General features: G+C 36.7%; 1 protein-coding gene across 3 annotated transcripts in view; it reads left to right on the top strand.

Annotated features, from left to right (window-relative positions):
• chd1 (chromodomain helicase DNA binding protein 1) overlaps window positions 1–27,933 on the top strand; it is an 82,697-nt gene that overhangs the window by 18,160 nt on the left and 36,604 nt on the right. For all 3 annotated transcript variants that reach the window (XM_032570416.1, XM_032570415.1, XM_032570414.1), the window contains exons 5-18: window positions 4,809–5,005; window positions 10,951–11,219; window positions 11,461–11,686; window positions 14,394–14,494; window positions 14,577–14,755; window positions 15,004–15,128; window positions 19,746–19,962; window positions 20,046–20,135; window positions 20,240–20,430; window positions 22,898–23,086; window positions 24,972–25,134; window positions 26,021–26,173; window positions 26,281–26,352; window positions 26,433–26,582. In XM_032570416.1, the coding sequence (XP_032426307.1) occupies window positions 4,809–5,005; window positions 10,951–11,219; window positions 11,461–11,686; window positions 14,394–14,494; window positions 14,577–14,755; window positions 15,004–15,128; window positions 19,746–19,962; window positions 20,046–20,135; window positions 20,240–20,430; window positions 22,898–23,086; window positions 24,972–25,134; window positions 26,021–26,173; window positions 26,281–26,352; window positions 26,433–26,582 (2,322 nt within the window). The remainder of the gene's footprint in view (window positions 1–4,808; window positions 5,006–10,950; window positions 11,220–11,460; window positions 11,687–14,393; window positions 14,495–14,576; window positions 14,756–15,003; window positions 15,129–19,745; window positions 19,963–20,045; window positions 20,136–20,239; window positions 20,431–22,897; window positions 23,087–24,971; window positions 25,135–26,020; window positions 26,174–26,280; window positions 26,353–26,432; window positions 26,583–27,933) is intronic.

Here is a 27,933-nt window from a genome sequence, read left to right on the forward strand (position 1 = left end):
GGTTTATTTGTTTTTATGTCCTCTACAATAAGTAGTTCATAATTGTTTAATTAGAACTTATATCTAGCCATTATACAATAATAGAATATCATGTAATATGTTTTGTCTGACAAGGGGGAAACTCCTGTGCAACAACAGCAAAATGAGAAACAATCGAGGCAGATGAAGCATAAAAAAACAAATGAAGGCAACATGATGTACAATATTGACAGTTACTGTATGTATAACTGAGGAATGTGCAACTGAGTATCTTCAGAAAATGCGCATGTTGTGTTTGAGTAATAAAAATACAGCAGACTTTGTGTTTCAAATGTCTTCCATGACTGTATGTATGCAACTTTAAATATATTAAAAAGCAGACAGATATATCTACAAACTGCTCACCTGGCTGGAGATCAGCAACGGCGTTAGCTGCATCTGAGTCAGTGTTCAACGTGGGGCTGCGTCGGGCTCTGAAGCGGCTAACAAGGCTTTTCAGTCTCTCCGCTACTTTGACAAAAACGACTCATTCCTCACTTCTCCATCAAGCTGAATATTGAAATCCGCTTGCTTGTAGCTTCCATCACTTCCGTGTTGCAGCGAGTTTCAAACGTTGCGCCTTTTGTTTTTCTTCTCTCTTTGCGGCTCCGTTTGACCATGCCCACGGCCAATCAGTGAACAGGAGCAAAGCTTGCATCACCCACCAAAGCAGGCCCGGCCCGGCTGGCCCTGCTGGTCCTGCTGGCCCTGCTTCGAAGCTGGTGGAAAAGGGAAATTATTGAATTGTTTCAATTTGAAGACTAATGAGAACCATGTTTTTTCCAGATGAGAGAGCCTTTCTATTTCCTCCAGCTATTATTTGACAGATGGAATATCTGTTCTTTTTTTCTAAAAAGAAATATCAAAACAAGCTTTTTTGCTATGATAAAAGTATAGATGACAATTGTTTTTGGCATTCATTAAACTGGTAGAGCTGATCAGAAACTCCAAGTACAATCAAGAGTGTGTACAATTTTAAGCTGTATGGAAAAAATATTTGGTAAAAGGTAGGCAAGAATAAGCTTTGCTTTGGCCTATTCCTTTTTTGGTAAACTGTGGGTTTGTTTGTTGTTGTTTTTTTTGTTTCCTGTGTTTAATGTGGACAATTTACCAAAATAAAGTGATTGCTTGATTAAGTATGCATAACCAAAATGGGGTTAATATTGTACACTAAGGGAGTGATCCACTAAAATTACAAATAAAGTCCAGTAAAACCAGCAGAAGCATTTCCAAACCAGCAGATGATAGAAAAGGATAAAACACTTTCAATAAAAGCACAATAAAACAGATGAACATAGATAGCTATGAACATTAAAAAACAATAACTTATTTAAAAGGTACATTGTTGAGTCTTTGTACTAATGAGATAATTCCATAAATCCCACTTCAATTTGTGATAAAACACATCGCCAAGATATTTAAAATATGTAACAGACTCCATAAATTCATTGTCAATATACATTGTGCAGGAGGATTGGCTTTTTCTGAAATCTATGGAAGATTCTTTAGTTTTGATTTGGCTTAATAGGAGATTGTGTTGTTTACAACAGTTAAGGAAAAAATGTAAAACTGAGCCATGGTCCTCTTCTTCATCAAATAGAAAACTAACTAGGGCTGTGTCACTTGCATACTTAATTATTTGTTTAATTTACTGCCAGATAAGGATGTACGGTACAGGGTTTACCCCAGAAACTTGCTAAGCCCGGCAGTCGAGGCGGTCCACCTTGTTTTTGTATTAAAATATGTTAAGTAGACAGGAAATGTAAAAATATTACTGGGTTATTATATATTACAGGAAAACATTGTCAGAGAAACAATATTTAAACCCACAACTATAGAATCTTAAAAACAACAAATCAAAAAATACAATGAATATCAATTATTTGCACTTGTTTAATCCAAATTAAGTCAGCAGCTCCTTAAGGCCCTCCAGGGTTTTTGGGGCCCATAAATGCTAATATTTTAACACAGATCACAGATATATGAATGTAACATTTGTTTAATGAGATTATCGATGTTGTTAAATTTGATTTAATGGTTTCAGTATACATAAATTAAAAGATGTTAAATTGTTTAACATTTAAATATGTTTTGAAAGAGCTTCAGATTTCAGATTTATTCGTATCCCAAATTGGCCAATTGATGTTGCAGCAAGTATAAAAACTAAAAGACAAAGTAACAAAAATAATAATAAAAACAAAAACAACAAAACATACCAAGAGGACATGAAATGCAAATCAACACATAATGGAAAGAATACAGCAGTGTATTTCATTATTGACTGACAGTTGCTACAAACACTAAATCAGGTGCAAGTCCCCCTGTCTTGTCCTACATTAAAAAGAGATATTGCTGTAGGAACAAAAGAGAACTTGTACCTGTTACTTTTTATACAAGGGAGTCTGAGCCTGATGCCAGAAGGTAGAAACTGGAACTCAGCATGTAAAGGATGAGAAGTATCAGCAATAATGGCTTTAGTTTTCCTAATGATTTGTTTTTTACACAGTTCTGTAAGTGAGTATTGTTCAATCCCTAAGATCTTATTGCTAGTATGTATTACTCTGCTAAGGTTATTTTTTGATCTAATACTAAGATTTCCAAACCAACAGAGGAGGGAAAAAGGTAAACACAGATTCAATATATGATCTATAAAATAGGATCATCAATGACTTATCAACTTGAAACTTTGCGAGCCTCCTTAGACAAAATAATCTTTGCTGGCCCTTTTTTTGTAGGTTGTCTGAATGGCAGGTTTACTTTGTAAAAGTTCAAAGAAAAATATTCATAGTTAAACTGTTTTGTTACCAGAGCTATAATCTGATGCTATTAGTTTAATCTTTGAGTTTGAGATCTGTTTGTTCACAAATACAAATTAATAAACTGCAATTATAACTTATTGCTTTTTAGGTTGGCCAGTTAAACTACACCTTCTCTCCCAGATTAAATCTAACGCAGAAGCTGTTAGAGGTGCTGATGTTTTTAGAAGCAAGAGGGGCCCCTCTTCTGCTCAATTCTGCTCAAGGCCTCATACAGCCTTGGACCGGCCCTGCATGATGAGTTAAATTCACTGCACTGTGCTCAAAGATGTGCAACAAACAGAACCAGGGTTTCCCTCAGAAAACTTGCTAACTCCGGTGGTCAAGGCGCCTATTCAGAAAAAAAAGAAGCATTTTTTAAATTTATTATTATTTTCCTAGAAAGATTAACAAGAAAGGTTTAGCCGGGCGGTGGCGCTAGTAAAGTATGGCGGGCCGCCAGGCCTGTAATATTCAGGGGGAAACCCTGGGAAGATTTAATTAAATGCTGCTAGTGTGGTTTTAGTAGCTCTTCCATTTCGTGTCTGTTGCGTTTTTAATAAGGGCCACAGAAACTGTTTTGGTTTGTCCAAGCTTTAACGGATGAGTTTCTAAGATCTCCGCGCGGCCGCGCGCATTAACTCTGTCTGACTAAGTGGACAAAGCATTTGATATGGTTTGATGCTTCGTGTAACCGAAAAAATAATAGAAATAATAATAAAATAATATAAAACCAGCGTGATGCGTGACTATGAGGCGAGCGCGAAAGCTCCACCTCACCGGCTGAACCTGCATGATGAGGTCAGCGCTGGTTCGTTAACCACTAACGCTCTGGCCAACCAGGACCATAGACATAAACTTTACAAGGATGACAGAGCCACACGCTGGGCAGCGTATTGAAATGTAAACGCTGCATAATTGTTTGTTCACAAAGATAAATCATTCTCACCGCTCCCTCAACGCACACCTCTGAAGGTGCAAGTTATTCCTGCAGTTCATATAGCGCTGCGCAACCAGAGCTAACGCGGTGGGGTTTAGTAGCTCTTTCATTTCATGTATATTGAGTTTTTAATAAGCGCCACAGAAACGGTTTTGGTTGCTCAAGCTTTATGGGATGTGTTTTTCCTGTTGTAACCATTCCCAGAGAGAGTTTATTTCTGTGAGAAAGACTGTTGTATTCCACATGTCCTGCCAGCTAATTTGGTGCCTATTCTTCTTCAATCAATTAAATTCCTCCCCGATGCCGTGGACAAAATGTGAAAAGTGGACATGCCTGAGGAAAAGAGGATGTTTGGTCATCCTTTGTTATGCTAATAGCTTAGCTTAGCAATTGCCAAAAACATATAGACAGAAGTCAGAGTTTTGTGCATCAAAAATAGTGATCTGGATGAAACACAGTGCACTAAATAGTAAAACATAATTTCACAAAACCTCGAGGTAGATAATTTGCCTTGAGGAATTTTAATAATTGAGGTACTTGAAACATTTTATGAATCATTACAGCCTCAGTCCTAATATTCGAGAAGTGAAATGACTGACGTGATGGCATCAAAAAATAATCCTTTTGCAGTTAGGAGAGCTTTTTTTGGTGGTGTTGCTTAAGCTCTATAGCTGTCCACATGATGGTTTTTGTTCCAAAAAAGCTTATTTGCAGAATGTATTTCTAATTGTATAAACCCTTTGTGTTCTGAGAATTCAAAGGTAAAGCTAAAGGACCTAGTGACCAGTCATTATCAGTTTTATGCCACAGCCCAATATGTTGTAGTATTTCAAAGAATTTATAATGACATGCAGTCAAAGTTTCCCATGGCCTATGGAAGTAGCACAAATTCTGTTAGTTGTGTTACTACATATTAATAGCAGACTGACCAGGAATCTTAGTTGCTCAATAGCCTAATATTGATCTCATCTGATCAAAGCACAGTTTTGGGTAAAATTGCAGGAGGGCTTGGTACCTTTCAAATGTTTACATTTGTGTTTTGTTTTGTTTTTCAGGACTCTTCAAGTAGTGATGAATCTGACACCTCAAGTGGATCCAGAAAGCGAGGGAATTCAGACTCCTCTGACTCTGGATCAGGCTCAGTCTCTGGGAGTGATACTGGGTCAGATTCATCGACAGAGGATAACAGTAATGAAACTGCATCAGACTATGAGCCCAGTCTCAAATTTAAAAGCAGAAAACTTCCAACCAAGTAAGTGTATTGTTGATGATGAATTGTTGCTGCCAACCAAAAAGAGGTTTACAAGTACAGGCCACTAAAAGAACTGGCACTTTAGGTTAGGTTTTATTAAAACATTCTTACAAGGACAAACATGGCTTTGTTTATGCATCTTCCAAAACATTTCAGCCTCCTCTTTAACAGAAAGAAATTGCCAACAGAACCTGGCTCAGAGAGAGTGATCATCTGCGTAGAGATGCACCGACCCACCTTTTTCACTTATGATACGATACATATCTAAGGTTTAGTATCGGCCAATACCGAGCCAATACAGTAGTCAATTGATTTAAAACCTTTTTTTAAAACAGACATAAATGTACTGAATTACAAATTTATTTGATAATTTATTTATTTGATAACTCCAGTACATCACACTTGAATACAAGCTGATATATATATATATATATATATATATATATATATATATATAAAACACATTTCTAAAGAACATTTAACAGTGGAACTGGAAAACATTTTAAATATATAAAATACATAAACGATAAATATTTATGGATTATGAAGTCTCTGGAAATTAACTTTCCCTTCAACATATTTTTATCATTGGGCAGAAACAGGCTATACTGCCAGTTAGGACTTTTGTTGGAAAAAAGTATCAACTTACTACTGCGTACTGTAGTACACAAATGTTTGCAGTATTTTTCGAAATGCTGGCTTTTCAATTAGATTCGTCATCTCTTTTGTGATTAAGCAAACTGTCTTAGGTTGCACCATTTTGCACTGGCCTTTTGTATTTTGTTTAAATACCTCAGTGATTGTGGACTGTCAGAACGGAAACAGCCCATTGGTTGAATTCCAACCCACCTTGCCCCACCCTCAGGAAGGACGCCTGAATCGGATGTGTTGCCGTATTGTGTTGCCCCGATATGTATTATACGCTATTTGACAGGAGACCACGAGCGTAGCACGAAATGGATGCAGGTCAACACAGTAACAGGAGACAGCGCTGCTCTCTCTCCATTCATTTTTATAGAGCTTGCGTGGTGAGGTGACAGTTGCTTATCCTCATCCAGCTGTGTGAAGAGCGTAATTCATGTGAAATTTCGAGCTCGTACACGCAGATGTGCACATGAAGGTTAGCATGTGCACCTTCACATTCACAAGAAAGATTAAAATTGTTAAACCTTTTTTACTGTTGTCGCTATCGTATTGTATGTTGGGTTCAGCCCGAGTGGCGAAAAACTGAAGCTTTTAACTTAGTAACAGCCTGTGTTTAGCTGTTACCAAGGAAACAACAGGGGAGGAGGAACTGAAGGCACCGGAGTGAGCCCCAGATAAAAAGTTAAAAAAACAAAACCCCCTGAAATATGTAAAATGGCTTTACTAAAAAAGTGTCACAAAATAAAATGGTTATGAGATACATCTTGAAATAAATAAACCTTGAAATAAATAAGTCAAACTTTGACAGAGCAAGCTTTTTTTTCAAATATTTATTTTATTTTAGGAGTTAATTAATTTAGGTTATTTATTAGTCATTAATAGATTTTATTAATTTTTGAATGAAACTAATAGGTTCAGTGCATTTAAAAAAAAAAGTTAACCATCATTTTATGCCATACTTTCACAATCTAATAAATTAATTAAAAATAAATCCATATTCCATCAAAAAAGTTAACAAAAATATTCTGAGATTCATGCCTCTTTATGTCCATGCATTAGATTTTTTTAGTAAAACAAAATGTTGACTGCCATTTTATACCACGCAAATAAATTGGTTAAAAAAATCCATAGTTCATCAGAAACTTGGCAAAATATTTTTAGATGTTCATGTATACATGTGGATGTTTTCTTTCAATGACCCTAGTTTATATAGCCTTTTGTAGTAAGAATAATGAAACGATTACAACACTACATACTTTATGAAGGCATTTGGAGACGTGGCAGGCACATTTATCGTCATAAATCTTAGAGGAAAATGAGACTAACATATCGTAGGATACTTATAGGCTACAGACCATATGTGCTATGCAATACACAGATCAATCTAGGCATGTCTACAGTGTTCTATAACGTTATGCATGTAAAAGGAAAACAAAAACACTGGAGTGACACTTTCTATTAAGTTCTTTCAGATATCCTTTGCATGCTAGCATAGGAGTGCTAAACCTTATTGTCTGTACCAGCAATCAGCTTACCTTCACATCTACATCCTACAAATTGTATATTTCAAAAAATATCCAGATAATTACAGATAGAAAATAAGAAATTAAATTAAAGAAGTTTGAAATGACTGAGGAAAATATGTAGCTGTTTTGACTGAAGAACTGGGATGATTTCATTTCTGTAGAAGATAATCCCTTTTTTTTAAATGTGAAGTGAGTATTTGGATCTATAAAAGAGTTATTATAAAACTAATTCATTAATTAAAATGTTCAAGTAAAACTTTCTATTTTAAATCATATTAGATGACAAAATAAGTGTTTTTTAAATAAAACACTTTAATAAAGAAGTACATTTTATAATTTATACAGTTATATACAAAATTTCACATGGGGAGGATAGAAGAACTTCAGGCAGAAGGAAAATAATGCAGTCCTATAAAAAGTTTTAAACAATCAAAAAGAAATTGGGTTATGTGACGGCAGGTTATATACATATACAGTAGATTCACACTGAAGGCATCAAAACTATGAATAACACATGTGGAAATATGCATTAAACAAAAAAGTGTAAAACAACTGAAAATACCCCTTATATTCTAGTTTCTTCAAAGTAGCAACATTTTTGCTGTGATTACTGCTTTGCACACACTCTGCATTTTCTTGATGAGCTTCAAGAGGTAGTCACCTGAAATGGTTTTCACTTCATAGGTGTGCCCTGCCAGGTTAATAAGTGGGATTTCTTGCCTTATAAATAGTCATGAAAATAAAGAAAACCCATTGAATTAGAAGGTGTGTCCAAACTTTTAGTCTGTACTGTATATCTATTTAGATATATAGATCTCTCTCTCTCTCTCGCTATATATATATATACAGTACAGACCAAAAGTTTGGACACACAGTTGTGTCCAAACTTTTGGTCCCTCGCTATAACGCGGTTCACCTTTCACGGCCTCACTGCTTTGTGGATTTTTTTTGTGCAGTTATTTTTCACAGTGCATTGTGTTCTGCATCTTGATTGGCTAAACAGTCTCCACGTTTCTTCTCTACCTGTGTGCCAATAACATTATGGTATTTAAATATACATAATACAGCTTGGCAAATTTTGGCAAATGTTTTTGCCCAAAATTAAAAAGAGCGACAACAACTACCGATTACTATGTTCTCTCTGAAAAAACACACCTGCACCACAGACTTCAGAAGAAAAAAGATACTACAGAGCGGAGTCAGCATCACAGTTAGAGGCACTGTGAAATATGCGAGTCATAATTTGTCCTACTTTACTTTGTATTGATGATTAAAATTATTATTTTACTCTAGTTATTAGTAAGAAAGCGTTCTATTTGTTAAGAAAATGATGCCTGAAAACAGGTTTTGTTCTTTGGTTTCAATGTAGAGTATTACCGTAATTATGCTGTATAATAATTGCAAAAAATAAAGGTAACTACTTCATGGAGTTTGCCTATCACTGGCTCTTTTCGGAACGCAACCCCAGCGAAAAACGTGGGTTCACTGTATATATATATATATACTGTGTGTATATATATATATATATATATATATATATATATATATATATATGCATAAAATGTATGTATTTTAAGATCACTAAAAGTGCAACAAAAATGTCTCAACAGCGCCCTCTGGTAGCTTTAAAAATACCCTGGGCACTGACCTTACTTTGTCATAGAAGCATGAAATTCGGTATACTTATACAACTCCCCAAGACCTACAGAAAACTCTCTTACACCCATGCGCTACACTATTCGAAGTCAACCATTTTGGGTTGAAGTTGTGGCACTGTGTGGACTCAGATGGGATTTTGTGACTTGAAGAATTTGCAAAGAAGCCTCGCCAAACATGAGCGGTCGACCGCTCTTATTCAAAGCCAGATCGCAGTAAAAACGTTTGGGATATCGACGATAGATTTGTCCTTAGATGAACAGTGGGGACTTCATGTCAGTATCCTTAGGTAAAGAAGATCCGAGAGATTTTAAAAGATCTCATCAATGCGACTTGCTTCCTCGCCAAACAGCAGCTAGCGTTTCGTGGAAATGATGAGAGCATGGGCTCTGCTAATGAGCTCTGGCAACTATGTTGAACTCCTACATGTCTTTGCTGAGAAAGATGACAGGCTAGCAAGACATTTGAAGACATCCACTGTATTCTCTGGCTTGTCGAACAGAATACAGAGTGATTTAATTGAAGCAGTCATTGATGTCATTGAATACCGTCTAGCATGGATCAACAGTTTATTTAGTGCATGACACTCTAGTTTGACAGTTTCTACTTCCGATTTGAGCAGAAATGAGGTTTGACAGTCGGCCAGAAAGGAACGAAGACGTGTGTTGTGTAACATTTTTGACGACATCAGCAATCAAGTGAAAACTAGGTTTGACCATTTCAAAGAACTTGCTTTGGTGGATTGTGCAAAATTCAGTGAAATGTCGCAACATTTTGATGACACAAAACTGCAGAGCCTGTCAAAGTATGCTAAGTTCTTTGACTTTGTCAGACTTAAGTTTGATCACATTGGACTGTATAGCAAAAAAAAAACAAAACAGTGAGGGATGAATGTAAATCTCCTGACAGCTTCTCAACCTTTTGGCCAAGAAGAATGATATTGCAACTGTTCCTGAGGTGACAAAGTTGCTCCAGCAGTTCTCACTGTGTCAGTGGAGCGGTCATTCTCAGCACTGAAAAGACTCAAAACATACAGCTGGAACAGGATCGATCAAGGAAGACCTTCTTCCCTGCCAGTAATCTTCATTGAGACGGAGAGACTTTTAAAACAAAATAAAGGGGACTTTTACCAGAAAGTGATGGATATTTTTGTGCAGAAGGAGCAGAGTGTGGACTCCATTTATAATGAATGTTTTTTAATGAATGTGCGTTTTGTGGGCTACAGCTTGTATGTGTAAAGAATGCAGAAAAGAAACATAACCCACAAACTGCTGTGTCAGATTAGCTAATAACAGCGGTAGCTAATCACTTAATCGCAAAATAAACATTAAGCCTGCAATAGACTGAATGTTCTGTTTTTTGTGTGGGAAAGTTTTGGTGTTGAATCCTAAAACAAAGTGGCATTGTTGTCAGTTGCTATGGCAATGAGGTTGACACAGAGGGTGAGAAAGAAGTGGTTTTGAGTTGTACTTCAACCGGTTTTTCTGATTTATTTTCATTTGCTGTGGAGCACAGCACTAAATCGATAACACCTACATTTCTAAGTTTCATTGAGTTAATGGAATTGTTCAGTTCTTTGTGCTTTCACCTGCACCAAGTTGTGGAGCTAGTCTGATGGGAGCTAGCTATAGGTTGCAAAGTAGTGACTGAATGTTTTGTACAGTGGCATTCCGATAATAAATGTGCAATATATTGTCATTAGGCATGGTACTACTAGGGGTTTAATGGTACACAAAAATCTCAGTTTGGTATGGACTTCTGTTTTAAAGAGAATCTATCCATCCAGCCATAATTTCTTCTAATAAATGTAATGTTCTAATAAGTATCTAGAACTTAAATATGTGGGATAGCTATGTTATAAAACAATAAAATCAGTTGAAAGTGTTCAGTGTTGTTTAGGAATTTGTAGGTTGTGCTTATGTTTGAGAATAAAAAAATGTTTAAATTACTTTGGAGTGGTTTTGTTATAGGTAGTCTAGTTGTAATTGAAAGCTCCAATATGGAGCTGTAATTGCATAATTCAGTTTATGAGGTAGTTGAAATAAAACTGATCATCATACTTGATGACATCAACTTTGAAGAAACCTTTACCACTTTTCTACTGCTCTCTGATTTTAGGATGAATTCTCGAAATGGAAAAAGTATCACTCAGAGAAAGAAATCCCAAAAGTGTTCATCTTCTGAGGATGAAAATAACTACGCAAAGATAGCATGTGGAGGGCCAAGAAGACAGGCCACCGTCAACATAAGTTATAAGGAAGATGAAGACATAAATACAGATTCTGATGATTTGGTGGAGGTTTTGGGTGAAGATGTTCCAATGCCTGAGGAGGAAGAGTTTGAAACAATTGAAAGAGTAATGGACTGCAGGTTAGGACGAAAAAGAGGTAAGAACACGTCTTTACCTAATCAATAAAGTATATTCTGTCTCTGTTAAGTTTAACAAATGAATATAAATATTGAAGGTAAGTTGGGAAAATGGAGGAGTTTGGTCCAGACTGCAGGTTTGCTTTGAGGAGTCCTGTGCAGTTTTATACTTTTCATCTTTGAAATGAAATAAAAATCCAAGAGAGGATGATTAAGCTTAGATATTTTCCCTAATGTGATGTTTAAATTTTTGATTTTCAGCAACAGGAAGTTCAACCACCGTATATGCTGTAGAAGCAGATGGGGACCCCAATTTTGACTTTGATTCAAATAAAGAGACTGGCGAGGTTCAATATTTCATTAAGTGGAAAAACTGGGCTCACATCCATAACACCTGGGAGACTGAGGAAACACTAAAGTTGCAGAATGTCAGGGGTATGAAGAAACTGGAAAACTTCAAAAAAAAGGAACAAGAGAAAAAAAAATGGTAAGTGGTCTTTATCTGGGCTCTTTATTTGGGCATGCTTTACGGCACTGCATCTGACACTTTGCACTTGATAATGTATGGCTTGGATGCATCTGCTCCACCATGGGTTTCCATTATGGAATGGAAACCCATTCCATAAAGTTCTATGTACTGTTCTTAATAATAATATTAATCCATTTTATTTGACAGTGCCTTTCAAAACACCCAAGGACACTTTACATTACAAACACAAATAAAACAGTAAAGAAATGGCTGCAAGACACAAAACTACAAAATAACTACACAGTTAAAGTGAGATGATTTTTGAGTTGTATTTGAAGGTCAGAAGAGAGTCAGTATTACAGATGTCAGGAGGAAGAGCGTTCCAGAGTTGGGGAGCAGAGCAAGAGAAGGTTCTTTTCTCCTTGGTGCTGAGACGGACAAGAGGCACACTGAGGTGGATGGAAGAGGAATGGGTGGTGATGTGCAGAAGATCAGACAGATAAGGAGGGGCAAGGTTGTGAAATGCATTGAATGTAAAGAACAGGATTTTAAATTGAATTCTGAAAGAAACAGGAAGCCAATGAAGTTGTAAAATTGGAGTGATGTGGTGAAATGAGGCCGTTTTGGTAATGATGTGAGCAGCAGAGTTTTGAACCAGTTGAAGTTTACGGATTAATTTGTGAGGCACTCCATAAATCAAATTAGTAAATCTAATTGGTAGGTGTAAAATGGTGAGCTGCACTTTTGACAATCTACTAGTTGTAGCGCTGTGGGACACAGGTGCGCAGGCTACAGTGATAAATGACAATTGGAGGGCGGAGCACTTACCGCACACCACTATTAGGGGTATAGATGAGCTCTTAGGATCAGAACCATTAAATGGGCTTGCTGCTAATCAAACAGAAGTACCATTTATATGGTGGATTTCCATAGAGTTTAAACTTACTGGGGTTAAAAGGTCTAGCTCTAGCCTATTAGTGCCTGTGCTTGTCTCTAGTGACCCAAATGTGGCTCAGGACCCTATTATCAGACAAATAGAGGCAGTCATCATAGAGCAATTGAAGCAACAGGGCAATAAAAGCAATGATATTGCTAACATAGTGAGCAGTGCTTTTGACATTGATGTTGGATCTGCAAAGACTGTTATCCAGTTAATACAGACATCTCAGAGCCCTCAAAAGGAGATTCAAGTAAAAACAGGACGGAGTAAAGTTACCCTAGGCTCTGATGAAACTAACTATTCGCTGTCAAACTCACATCCAGGCTGACGAGGACACCATAATGTTGTTTTGTCCTACTCTGAACACCAGCAATCCAGAAGGACTTCATATGCAAGAGTTACTATTTAAAGTGAAAAGGGGCAACTCAGCCATGGTCCCAGTGTCTGTCACCAACACCATAGGTCATAATGTAACTTTAAAACCACGGCTCATTCTGGGCCACATTAAGGTGGTAAAATATTTGCAAGCACAATACAGCAGTTATTCAGTCAAAAGGACAACTGAAAAACCTGCAATCAGTAAAATTAACAAGATTGTCAGTACTCTAAATTACACGAGTCAAGTAAATCTCACAGCACTGCCTAAATCAAATAATGTCAAATAAAAAAGGAAACATCATTCAAAGTCAAACGCAAGCTCCATCAAGATAAACAATCCTTCCTGATAGCATGGCTAGCTGATTAATGCTGGTTCTGATTGGTTGTTTCTGACTGAGCTGAGTAATTCTGCAGAACACAGGGAGGAGGCAGAGATCGATCGATTATTTTTTCAGAGATTATCCGTCTTGTGTTAGGACACCGAAAGTTTTAATACATATCTAAAATCTTTTCTTTTTTAAAGTTATGTGCCGCAGCTTTAAGCAGAGGTTCTGTGTGAGAGTTCACTGCAGGTGGAGCAGAATTGTTGCTACGTCTGTGAAATCTCACTACCAGTAGCGCGTAGCGGTGGTTCAACAACGAGAACAGAACCACCATCTTACACACTTGCTCGTTGATTTAAATTATTTTTCAGGTTGTATGTTTAGCTTTCTGCAGTGAAAACAATGCTCAGGGAGAAGTGTAAAGCTTTTGCCAAAGATGAAAATGATGTTGGTTATATTCATAGTCTTGGCATGCACATTACTCTCAAAGACCAGACACCAGTTCAAAATACCTACATTAGTGTGCCTAAACCACTTCATCAGGAAGTAAAAACCTACCTGCAGGACTTCATAAACAGAGGCTGGGTTACAAAATCAAAGTCACTCTATTCTTTGCCGATAGTCTGTGTTAAGAAAAAGTCAGGCGAGCTCAGACGTGTAGATTATCGAGAACTTAATAGCAAATCAGTACCTGACAGACATCCTATTCCCAGAATACAAGTTAGTAAAGTTAAAGTTTACTGTAGTAATTACTTCAAGTGAACTTACTGCACTACTCCTCTGTTAAGGTGTCCATTCTTTATATTAAATTAGTCTCTACACATACATATGATAAACTTATTGTCAGTAAATTGGTTTTCATAGAGCTAAGAATAAATCATATTTTTTATGTCATTTGCTTGTCATTTGTTCTTCCTGTTTTTAATAGCGTTTTTCCTGTGGTGTCCTTGAATGTCTAGAAAGATGCTATAATAACTTAATTGTTCATGACAGGTTTAAGAATAAATTTTTTTACTTCAGACTTTTAAAATATTTATAGTGATATAAGTGCTCAGACTCATTTTAATTGCATCTGTTTCTTTAGGTTAAAGGCAGCATCACCAGAAGATAGAGAATATTTTAATTGTCAGGAGGAACTGATGGATGACCTGCATTCTCAGTATCGGCTTGTTGAACGTATCATAGGTATTGTTATATGATTACTCTGAATGTGTTTGCTAACCCTGAGTTTGTGTGATCCAATAAATTATTGAAATGTGTTATGCAGGACATTCAAATCAGAAGTCAGCTGCTGGTTACCCTGACTACCTCTGCAAGTGGCAAGGTTTACCATATTCAGAGTGTAGCTGGGAAGATGGTGCTCTGATTGCCAAAAAGTTCCAGAAATGCATTGATGACTACATGGGCAGAAATCAGTCAAAGACCATTCCCTCTAGAGATTTGAAGGTAAATTTAGTCCCTATTTTTTCCAACAGTGTTAGGAAAAGTTTCAGAATAAAATGTATGTTCTGTAAAACAATTTTTTTCTGTCACACATTATCAATAAAAACAGATTTACTGTGCATATCATTTAAACCTGGTTTGTTGCATTATGTCAATTCTATTGAAATGTATTTAGTATTGGTTTTTAGAAGATGTTTTTGGATATCAGTATTCCACTTAAAGAAATTCAAATGAGGATTTTGTTTTATTAGTTGATGAAACAGAGACCCAGGTTTGTACCAATGAAGAAGCAGCCGGCTTACATTGGAGGTGATGGACTGGAGCTCAGGGACTACCAGCTGGATGGTTTAAACTGGATGGCCCACTCCTGGAGCAAGTATGACTCTACAGTCTTTGTCATTTAATGATTTATTCTGTATCTTAAATGGGAAATCTTCTCATTCTATGGAATTCCTTCATCTATTAGTGATAAGGATTGCTATGGCTGGCACACATTGCTCAACTCTAGCTTGAAGTGAAAAACATTTTGCCAGCTAGAATCTGAATATCTCACTGTAATAGACAGCAGGAGAAAGTAAGGCTTTGTTTTAAATAATTTAGATTTGAAGTTAAGCCATACTGGTAGGAACATGACAGTGACAACATCTACCTTCACAAAGCTTTTCCAGCATCATCATCTTCTCATAGCCGCTCTTCTCCTTTATTCTCTTTGAACACACTGTAACAGTTGTGGTAACAAATCAGTGAATTTGAAATGACCCTGATACAAAAGCTCAAAAGCTTTTCCTAAGCAAAAACCTTAGACCAAAACTATACAACATGGAACGTTCTGCAGAAACAAAAAAGATTAATGTTCAATCAATAGTAAAATATAAAAAGTTGAGCACAAAATTATTCATATCCATAACAGACTTAGTCTTAAGGAAATGCATTAATTTTCCAACATATTTCTTCTGAATGGAAGCAATACTGCCATTTTCCTAAGAAAGAATTCCAGCTTGTATCTGATAGACAATTTGTGGAGGGAGCTAGAGAATATGACTATGGAACACAATGAACTCCAACCTCACTGACTTGGAGCTCATCACCACAGACGAATCATCAAAATGTCAGCATTTATAAGATGAATTTGTTTACTGAAATTCAGTTAAAGTATCTTTCAACGATTATTTTAAGAGTATAATTTTTTTCAAAGTATCATACACAATATGTAAATAAAAACGTAATTTTCAAATTGATACTCCTTTTACACAGCTTTATCTATAGAGCGATATCTGAAACGAACTTAGCAAAATACAATACACCCTTTGAATACACAGCCATACATCAAAGCAAGTCCTTTTTAGTTTAACATGAAACAGATTAAATACATCTGACGTAAAGACAGGAATTTAGAGAACAGCAAATTACAGCAAAAAGCTAGTTACTATGCTTCAATTAAACACTAGGCAGTATTACACTGCATCAGTCACATGACCAAACAAATAGCACATGACCAACTGCCTCCTGAAACACACAAACAAAAAAATGGAAACAAATATTGGTTATTGATATCATCCTTTTTTTTCCCTATTGGTTATATTTTTTAAAAAAGAAAAAAGACTGACATTGTCTGATGTTCAGGGGTAGCACTAGCCTTTTCAGGCACCTGGGCAAAAAACATTCAGAATTCCCTTCCCCAGCCCCAAGGTTTTTCATCACCACATCAATACCTATTTTTTTGTTAGAGTATATATTTGTGGTACTATCTGTCTACATTGATACAAAGGACATATTGAGAGACAGACTGAGCATTTAGGTCAACTTTACACTGAGTCACATGGTGCAAAAACTGCTGCCAGGTACTGCAGAATTTATTAGTGAAGCCCGAGGTAACGTTTCACAATTTCTCCATGTGAAGTATCCTCAATAAAGGCGCTCCTCCAATAGCAAGTCTCACTCTAACCAGTTACTGTGGGGTTCAGTTCTACCCCAGTAGTGAGCGTCACCATTACACTCTGTTCTTCACTAACATGGGCTTGCCTGTGGGAGTGTGGACAGTCTGTAAGGGTACAACAGCAATTGAAAACGCTTTGCTGATGTTCTAGTAACACTCAGAAATGAAGAACCTCAAGGTTGGGATTCTTATGGACTCAAATAAACTCAGATATTTAATTTTGTCTTACAGAAATTCATTGCTGACTCAAACTTAAGACAAAACACAATACAAAAATTCAGATCAGCTGATTATTTTGCTACACATATGAATATATATTTGTATTCTGGCACCTTATTTTTTAAAAATATGTTACTTTTTGGATTTAATTAATGTTGTCAAAAGATGTAAAATATTTAATCACACATGAACTGTATTTAAAAAAAATCATGTGAAAAATAAAATGCACATCGCCAAACTAAAGTTCTGATGTTTCTGACTGGCCGTTGCGAAACTGTATCTCCAACAGTTTTGCACTGCATCAGCTGCACTGTTTCTCTCTTCTTTATGCTGCAGAGAGACAAGCTGCTTGCAAGGCTGCTAAATCACAGACATTCCACTCCAAAACTTCACGCTGTTTGTGATTAAATTCACAATTACTCATCCAGAAAGAGCAGCTCTCTGGTAGAAGTATATCTAACAGTCCAGTTGTAGGAGAAATGCTGTTTGAATTGAAGCTTGCAGTGATGTAAATCACAAGCCAATTCGGGATTTCCCCCGGAAAAACTCGCTAAGCCTGGTGCTCGGGGCGCCGAGGTGGACCACGAGTGGGCCATCATGTTTTTTGCATTAAAAAACGTTATGTTGACAGAAAATGTAATAATATCTCTGGTTACTTATGTTACTGGAAGACATTGCTGACAGTGTTTAAGCACACAACTCCAGTCTTAAAGACAAAAAAATGCTATTAAAATAAAAATATGTTTTTCACATCTTTTAAATCCCAAGCAAGTAATCAGGCAGTGGATATTCAAACACTGTAATGCTGGTTGCATTTAGAGTTGACCCAAGACATAATTGAACTAAGCAGCTGCTTTTGGTCCCCCAGACATTCAGGATTCCCATAAATACTAACATTTTAACACAGACTTATCTAGAACTATAACATTTATTGAGAATATCAATGCTGTTAAATTTGATTTAATGGTTTTAGCATTGATAAATCAAAAGAAATTGTTTAACATTTAAATTTAAGATTTTAAAGAGCTGGCAAGTTTACTTTGTAAAAGTGCAAACAATCTTCATAGTTTGTTTTCTTACAATAGCGACAATCCATTACTATCTTTGAGTTTGAGCACAGTTAGGGTTAGCTCTGCTCAATAGTCAGTTGCTTGGTGACAAAGACGTGCAAATTCCTTCACAAATAATATATTTGTGAATGTATTTTTGTTATCTCAGCAAATTACAATTATCACTCATTGCTTTTCAACTACCCTTGAGGACAAAAGTAACCCTCCTCCTTTGGTTTAGTTTTTTTGTACGGGTCTTCAATAGTCAAATTGTTTTTGAAACACTGAATTTGGAGTTTTCAGCAGTTGTCAGTTATAATCATCATTTGAAATATATCAATGTGTGTAATGTATTAATATAGTATACAAGTTTCACTTTTTGAACGGAGTTACTGACATAAATCAATCAATCAATCAATCACGATATTCTAATTTTGTGACCAGCATCTGTACTTTAGGAAAAAACGAAACAATCTTCGCTCAATGTTTGCAACGCAATGAAAACAGCCCTGGGGGTTTGGGAGGATGCAGTTACTCGAGCATGAAAGCTAAAAATCAAAATACTAACAGATATTACTTCAATGGAGATGTCCGGGGCATATATTGTGGTGTTACTTGTTGAGCATTTTTAAAAGTAATATTTCCTTTTATATTAATCAGTGCTTCCCCCAAGGATATGGATTTGAGGAGGGGGTGAGTGGTAGGCAGATGTTTAAGGATGCTCAGATTGATTGGCCCTGTTTTCTTTAATTTTGGATGAAGGATGATTGGTCGATATTTGCATGTGAAACTGATCTTATCCACTGATCTTTTCTACTACCACAAGGGTCTAATAGAAGGCTGAGTTTAGAAATAGTCAGCCTACTGTTCCCAACTTTGCAGCCTTTTTGCTATATTTAGTACAGAAGCAAATCGAAATAGGTCAAAATCAGTCAGGCTTTTTGAATATCGGTGATCAGCCAGAAAACTGCAATCAGTGCATCCCTACTTTCCTTTAATTGCACTGGAGCAATCTATGTAATCATTAATACCAAAAATATGGTAGACTGTATTAAAGAAGTACTTAAACAGGTTTTGAATAGCTCTGCATTTTTGACTGAACATTACTAAGGACAAAACTTGAAAATATTCTCTATTAATCTTTCATAAATTGTATTTATATATGTCTTAAATAAATAAACAAATACTCCTGACTCAGTGCATGTGAGTGCTGGTGACAGAGTAAAAGAGTGTGCTTTTGTCCAGCTGTTGTCAACTTTGGCGTTGGTGCTTTTGAAAATTTACGAGCAACCATGTAGGGATTGTTCACAACATGATCTGATGGTACTCCGATAGGCCAATAAAATCAATAACATTAACTGTATATATTTCTATATGAATACAATTTTTATTCTGGTGACTGTTTATAAATCAATGTTAAAAACATCCCTTTGTTTTGAAGTTACATATTTGTTTGGCCAAACCCAATATAAAAAAGCAGAATATGCCAAATATAATCTGTGCTGTTGTTATTGAGGTATTTAAAAACACATACAGTGAAAAATACATAACTGTATATTTTACCCCTATTGGAGTGAAATTAACCCAACTGTTTCTCAGATGTTTGAGGAATGATCAGTTCCTAATGACTTAACTTATTGGTTTTGCTTATTAAAATGTATAAATGAGCTAATTGAAATAACTTATATTTTCTCTAAGAAATTCTCATACTTTTGACTGTTAAATAAACATTTATATATATATACATATATATATATATTTTTTTTTTTTTTTTTTTCTTAAATCATAGAGGCAACAGTTGTATTCTTGCTGATGAGATGGGCTTAGGAAAGACCATCCAAACAATCTCTTTCCTCAACTGCCTGTTTCATGAGCACCAGCTGTATGGACCATTTCTACTAGTGGTGCCTCTTTCTACACTTACATCTTGGCAAAGGGAAATACTGTTATGGGCCCCACGGATGAATGTTGTCGTCTACCTTGGAGACATCAACAGCAGGAATATGGTAGGTTGGTGTAGAGTAGGTATAACATTTTAGCCGTTTATTTACCGACGAGAAAAAGTTACGATCTGTTTTTTATCGAACAGATACGAACACATGAGTGGATGCATGTCCACAACAAGAGATTGAAATTTAACATCCTCCTCACAACGTACGAAATTCTTCTAAAAGACAAGGTCTGCTTCATTTCTAATCCTACTTGTATATTTCTTATTTCTAAGCTTTACAGAAATATCTCTACAGTATGTACACATGTACTACCTATAAAATGTTTGTCCAGTCGTTTCTAGGTGGTGTTAACTGGGCCTTCATTGGTGTGGATGAGGCACACAGGCTGAAAAACGACGACTCTCTTCTATACAAAACAATGATTGACTTCAAATCCAGTCACAGGCTTCTAATCACAGGAACACCTCTTCAGAATTCCCTAAAAGAGCTCTGGTCATTGCTCCACTTCATTATGCCTGAAAAGTAGGTTGTATTTATTTTCCTTGCTTTAACATTTTTCTTCATGGTAATGTTGTGTACTCCGTTCATATGCATATGTTTTTGTTTTTGCTAGTTAGGACTATGTCAGTCTGATCTCATTGATGAGGCAACAGATGTTATGGATTTCCCTATCAATTTTTGTTTTGGTTTTTTGTTTTGGTTAGTCAACAATTATGTAATTACAATTATTGCTCACTCTTCTCTTTCTTTTTTTTGTCTTAAATATTTGAAATGCTGACAAAATGGTGGCATGACTTTTCCTTGTTTATCCACAGTTTCATTATATGTCATTATCTATTTTTAAACAGTTATGAGGCATAGTGGCCAAACTTGAAGCTGCTGCACAAGTTATTCAACAGGCTGTTGCTAGGTAATCAAAAAGTGAGTGCGTTGGTTGATTCCACCCACCTGTCTTAGCTCACCGTCAGAGGTTGAGCAGCTAAATCCTTTCTGCTGCCTACATCTCCTAGAATGCTGTGCTGAATCAGAGTTCAATGAATTTTCCATGTATTGAATATTGAATATTCTCTCAAATATTTTTATCTATTGGAACAAAAACGTCAATTTTGAACACCTTCCAAATTGACCAGTTTGAGTGAAAGGTGGTGCTGCAATCCGCTTCAGGCTTCAGAGATTCAGCCGCCACAGTGCGCGAGGCAGCCAGTGCGCAGCAGCCTGGCAATGTGATTGGTTTGTGCCCCTGGCTTTTTTCCCTCCGCAATGCAACAACTATGTACTTGACTTTCAGGAAGGACTCAGCTCTGCTGGTGCGCAGCGGAGCAAAATGCAACAAAGACACATGCTATTACTGCGATGCTGGCAGACCACAAGGCTTATAATACACTGGGGGAAACTTTGAAGTATTTTTGAATTGAATTGAATGGAGATGATAAAGTAATTTAATTAATTGAAACTGCAGATTATTAACTCTGCAAATGTCAGAGTTAATATTATTATTAAATACGAAAATTCCAATCTGCCTTTGAATCTACCTTGTTTTCGTATGTTTTTCATTTCAAAATAAAAAAAAAAAAACACAAATCACTATGTAGCAGCAATTAATGAAGGTCTAAAGTTAGTTAACAAAAAAATTAAATTCAGCCCAATCAAGACCATCCAAACCAAGTTCATACAGAGCATGCATGTAGTGACAGTAGATTGGTAAAACTCTCCTTTAACAGGAAGAAACCTGCAACAAAACCAAAACCTGACTCAGTACAAGCGTCAGTCTGCCTCTACCCTTAGAAACTCTGCTTTGAAATACTCTGAATACACATATAATGCACAATAATTAAAATACTGCACATTTTAGGGTAAAATAAAGCTTTAAACAATATTTTAATAGTGAATATCTACAAATTTAATGACTCAAAATAAAAGAAAATCTAAGTGTAGCTATTCCTCTTTTGTACCTCCAACTGGGCAATGTATCCCCAGGATACAGACATTTTGTGTTTTGTTATCTAAGCTACTTAAATGTAATTCATATTTTTTTAAAAAAGGATATTAATTCACTCATAGAGAACAATTTACAAAATCAAGTCCTTTCAGATCAGTATGTACAGTGCCTAGCAAAGATATTCGGGCCCCCTTGAACTTTTCAACCTTTTGCCGCTTTTCATTCTTCAAACATAAAATTCTAACATTTTTATTATTTTGTGAAGAATCAACAAATGGGATACAACCGTGAGGTGGAACGAAATTTATTGGATATTTTAAACTTTAACAAATAAACTGCAAAGTGGGGTGTACAATATTATTCAGCTTCTTTACTTTCAGTGCAGCAAACTCACTCCAGAAGTTCACCTTGGATCTCTGAATGATCCAATGTTGTCCTAAATGACTGATGATGATAAATAGGATCCACCTGTGTGTAATCAAGTCCTGTATAAATGCACCTGCTCTGTGATCGTTTCAGGTTGTGTTTAAATTGCACAGAGTATCATGACGACCAAGGAACACACCAGGCAGGTCCGAGATACTGTTGTGGAAAAGTTTAGGGTTAAGATTAGGGTTAACCCTATTCAAGTCATGAGGTAATCACATGCCAATGAGCAAATGTGGTCAGCTGTCAATCAAATCACTGCGATGCTGTACCTGGCTCGGTGCAGCTAGTACTGTCCCTGAAATAGGTAAGAAAATCTGAGAACAGCTGGGCAGAGCTGCGCCTGATCTTCTAATGGAAAATTAATCTGGCGGACCTGGACAGTACCGCTTTGACGCACTCTAGTGGAAAATTGCCTTAATGGGCTTCAGACTTATTCTGATTAGTGGCCAGTATGTTTCATAATCAGGTTTTAAGATGGTTCATAGTTTTCTTGAAGGTGCTTGTAGATGTTTCTGCAACTTACTCCAGTGAAGCACTAGACAAACTAGCTTTAGCTTTATTACAGCTCACAATAGAAACCATCATTATTCAGATGTCTTATTTTCCACTTGTTTCCTTAAGGTTTCACTCCTGGGAGATGTTTGAGGAGGAGCATGGAAAAGGCAGAGATTCGGGCTACACTAGTCTCCACAAGGAGCTGGAACCTTTCCTGCTGCGTCGTGTCAAGAAGGATGTCGAAAAATCTCTGCCAGCTAAAGTGGAGCAGATTCTCCGAGTGGAGATGAGTGCTATCCAGAAACAGTACTATAAGTAAGAGCAATGCAATCAATATTCTTTTAGAAAAGTGATATTTAAATTCAGTTTTTACTGTAAACTATGAGCACTCACCTATCTGTGAAGAGAATCAAGAGCTTTTGTATCAGCAACATACACTGAACAAAAATATAAACACCTCATCTCAAATATAAGAGTTTTATGAACATTTGGTTACACAATATATAGAGAAACTGAAAATATATTTTTCAGTAATTACTGATCTTCATATTGGAATTGATATCATCGTGGTATGGCCATTTGTAGCAGATTGACAGTCCTTTGAACATGATAGGGGTCAGCTTGATTTTGACCAAGTTGGCTTCTCGTAGGCGACTATGGACAGTCTTGAGGTATGAGGCGTCTGTTGTGCAGACCAATAGTCTCATCAGCTTAGGTCTTAGCCGATCCAGCAGATGAATGAGTCAGATGTGGCGATCTTGTGCTGGAGTGGTCAGACGTGGCCGACGAGGATGAGGTTGATTTGCAGTAGTGCCAGTCTGTTGGAAACCAACTCTTAAACGGCCTATGGACATTGAGCTGTCCAGCTACTGCTCTGGTGGACATCCCTGCATCCAACATGCCAATGGCATGCTCCCGCATAACTAGCAACATCTGAGGCATTATGACTTGTGACAAAATTTGACATTTTGGGGTGGGCTTTTCTAGACCCCACTCCAAGTATTGTCCAGTTGTTATTCATTTTTCCTGATCGAATAAACATTAATGTTGTTTCCACATATCATCTCCAATGTCTGCTGGACTTCGGGTTGCGCTGTGTCAGCTGTTTGGGATTCCCCTCCGTAATTTCCCCTCAGAAAGTGTGGAGGAGAATCCGCGCTTTCTGATTGGCTACCTGTCACATTCAACAGGCTGCCTTAACAAGCCCAGTCGGGGAAACTCCTGATTTAGATCGGAGCAGCAACGACGATCTACCGTAACACACCACACAATCTTAGAAAGACCAACGTTTTAAGATTGTTGTAAAGGGAAAAATAGGATCAAAAAATCTGTAGTGTGAATTATTGCATCAGGTAGTGGATGTGCCCATCTTCTCTATTAAATCTAATTATTACTGAAGGGCAACATAATATACAGGCTTCATAATCTGCACTCTTTTGGTTGAATGCAGTATTTATTTCCACTTTTACTTTATGTTGTTTAGTTTTTTTTTTCAAGTGCGTTTTTTGTTCATTGAGACTGAGAATCCATTTTATTTTTGTTTTTGGTTGTTTTGTTTATTTTGTTTATCAGTTCCAGTGTTTAGTGTTCTTTTGAAAATAAAGTGTATCTATCTTTGGCAAGAAATCGCATGCATTATTACGTCATTTCCATTAAATCAGTGTAAAAAGGTCTTCAAACAATATTATCGTTTATCGCAATAATTTTTGAGACAATTAATCGCTCAGCAAAATTTGGTATCGTGACAGGCCTATCACTGAGTAATGCTCACTGAAAGGAAGTTGGATTAAAAATTATACAGAAATCAAGAGAAATATTACTTTTGTACAATAGGGTTAGGGTTAACTACACATGGCAACAATATTTGACATGGGGTGTTTATCACTCCTCAGCACTGTCTTTTTTAACTTTTTTTAACTCTTCCAAAGTGCAGGGCCAACAAACTGATGAGGGACTCCTTTGTCTTTTGTCATGCAATTAGACATGGAAACTTTTATGCCTTTTAATTTTTACATAAAGTGCTCTCCAAATATAAGTAGCAACAACAGCAGTATGATCACCAATACATTATGCTTCTGATATTCAATAGTAATATCATCAGTTTTTGGTTTGTTAAAGTAAGGGCCTGTAACGTTGCTCCCTCTTTTAGTATTATGTATACAAGTTATAATCTTTAACTTTTAAATATGCTTTTGATCAGATGGATTTTGACCAGGAACTACAAAGCTCTGAGTAAAGGCACAAAAGGCAGCACATCTGGCTTCCTGAACATCATGATGGAATTGAAGAAATGTTGCAATCACTGTTACCTTATCAAGCCTCCTGATGACAACGAATCTCTGAGCAAAGTGGAAGCTTTACAGGTAAGATTTATACATGAAAATAAAGTGTAGTGAAATACCGTTTCTTTAAGGCAGCAACTTTAAGGCATTAATTTTGATAAATTAATTGCATAGGTTTTATCGCATTAAACTTTTTTTATGCAATTCTTTTATTTTTCTTTTTTCATATTTTTGTTTGTGGTACGCCTGACATCTGCCAACAGCCTCCATTATTTATGTGTTTTATTGTCAGTGTTCTTTGGGTTATTGTCCTGCAGCATAGTAAAATTCCTCCCAACTAGTTTGTATGCATATCTCCATAAATTGGGAGACAAAATGTATTTGTACACTTGGGAATACATTTTGCTGCTACCATCATCAGTTACATCATCAGTAAAAATTTTTGAACCTGTTCCAGAAGCAGCCATGCCCAATCCATGACAATACCTCCACCATGTTTCACAGATGAGACTGTGTGATCATAAGCAGTTTCTTTTTTTTCTACAGACTTTCTCACTTTCCATCACTTTGGTAGAGATTAATCATACCATAAAATTGTAATACCATAAAACTGTATTCCAGAACTTGAATTTTATTCCATATTGCACATCCCTATATTGTTTTTGTGTTCTCACAGCTCCGTGAGACATCACAGCCTCCATTTGTGATTGGCCAGAAGTGTCTCATCTCTGTGGGTTTATGACAGTTTTCTGTGAAATATGTTTGTTTCCAAAGAGGAACACACTTGGCATTTAGTAGAAAGATGGACTGTACTTATTATCTCACGTGTAAAACAGATATTGTTGCCTTTTTACTGCAATGTTTTGTCTACTACTACAGTATTTTTACAGTATTTCAAACTGTGATATCTTTAGCTTTCAGTAATAACCTCTTAATGAGCTAAAAACTAAATTTTTCCTCCTTAAAGCAACTGGTCCGCAGTAGTGGGAAGCTTGTGCTATTGGACAAACTGCTGGTTCGTTTGAAGGAGCGAGGTCACAGAGTTCTAATCTTCTCCCAGATGGTACGGATGCTCGACATTCTGGCTGAATATTTAAGGAGCCGACAGTTCCTCTTTCAGGTATTTACACACAATTCTGACCAGATATTATGTCAGAAATAAATATCTGTGTATGTCTAAAGAACCAGATGAAATGGAAACTAAGGGTTTGTTTTCGTTTTTTGTAGAGATTAGATGGCTCCATCAAAGGAGAAATACGGAAACAAGCTTTGGATCATTTTAATGCCGAGGGCTCAGAGGTACTCTGTTAGATGCACTGAATGTAATTAAATTAAATTTAATCCCTTGACTAAAAGTGAGTTTCATCCTTCTTGTTCAGGATTTCTGCTTCTTGTTATCTACACGTGCGGGTGGACTGGGTATCAATCTAGCATCAGCTGACACAGTGGTGATCTTTGACTCAGATTGGAATCCTCAAAATGATCTTCAAGCTCAGGCCAGAGCCCACAGAATTGGACAGAAAAGACAGGTGAGCCTAAATTGTCCATGCTTATATTTGACTTTTGTTATGAAAGCAAAGCAGATAGACTTGTGTAGTTAGTGCTTGAAGACTTCTGATTTGTACATGTTTAAGGAAGGTTAAAAATTATTGGCGGATGAAAGGCAATACACCGGTGAAATAAAAAAAGAGAAACATGAAGGCAGCATATTTTAAAAGGATCCAGGACTAGTTGAACATGTTGGCTTAAATATGTTGCAATTTTTCTATTACCTAAAAAATTGCTGTTTGTGATACGCCAAAACTCATAATTACTTCAAAAATGTACGTCTTTTGTTGTATTTTTCACCCATGGAGGTCGCCATTTTTTCTCCAATGGGTTGATGGCATGTTTTGGTCCATTCTGTACTGGAGTCTACAGAGGAAACACTGGAAGGCTAACTTTTCCTGAGTAAATGTTTATCATATTGCGTTTGACTGGTGTAATACTAGATAATGCAACACTGTGTCACTATCAGCTATGATTAAAAAAATAATAATAAAAATTTAGGTGAATCTGGATAATTTCCCACATGAAAGAAAGGAGAGTGCAGTGCGAGAGCCAGAGTGGAACACAATGAAGGACCTAATCTGTCCCCTGTACAGATTACACTTTGAGTCATTTATACCAGCAGAACTAACGAAGGCTCTGACAGGTGATCGTTACCTTAACGAGTTAAAAATAAATGCAGTGCTGCCGTGCTAGGTAGGCAGAGCTGGACACTCTTTGAGATGCTAACAGGAGCTATACCACCTGTGGTACTGAAACCACCGATCCGACCGGACCCATGGAGGTCTGGTGTCATTGGTAATAAAGTCTGGTGTTGCTGTTACCATCACACCGGACTCTAAACAGCACAGATGTTGCCGAACTGGACACAGCGCTACAGATCCTGGGAGAAACGTCAAAGACAAGCAGTGCTAATGGAGTTATTACTACTGGAAATGCTAATGGAGCTAGAACACCGGTACTATGAAACCACTACAAACACCGAACAAAGTTTGGACCCTAAGCAGTTGTTGCCTAATTGGACACAGAACTACAGAAGTACTTACCAGATCATACAGTCCGACCAGAGTTATGTGTCATTCATTGTTTTATTTATTAAGCTGAAGGCAGCAACAGCAGCTCCTACGGCCAACTCTGTCCTCTTCCTCTGTTTGGTCTTCCCCATCATCATCACCTCTTGTTATTTCTACTTTCTGATCTATGTCAGTGCGCTCTGGTTCAAATTGAAGAGGCTTAATTACGTTACTTATCACTGTTTTGGCTGAAGGAGCCAGGCAGTTGGACCATTACAAGTCATTTACACAGAATGCATTGCAGCGTGAACAACATGGC

Source organism: Xiphophorus hellerii, chromosome 8 (assembly GCF_003331165.1).
Source record: "Xiphophorus hellerii strain 12219 chromosome 8, Xiphophorus_hellerii-4.1, whole genome shotgun sequence".
In the NCBI taxonomy this organism is placed as follows: Eukaryota; Metazoa; Chordata; class Actinopteri; order Cyprinodontiformes; family Poeciliidae; genus Xiphophorus; species Xiphophorus hellerii.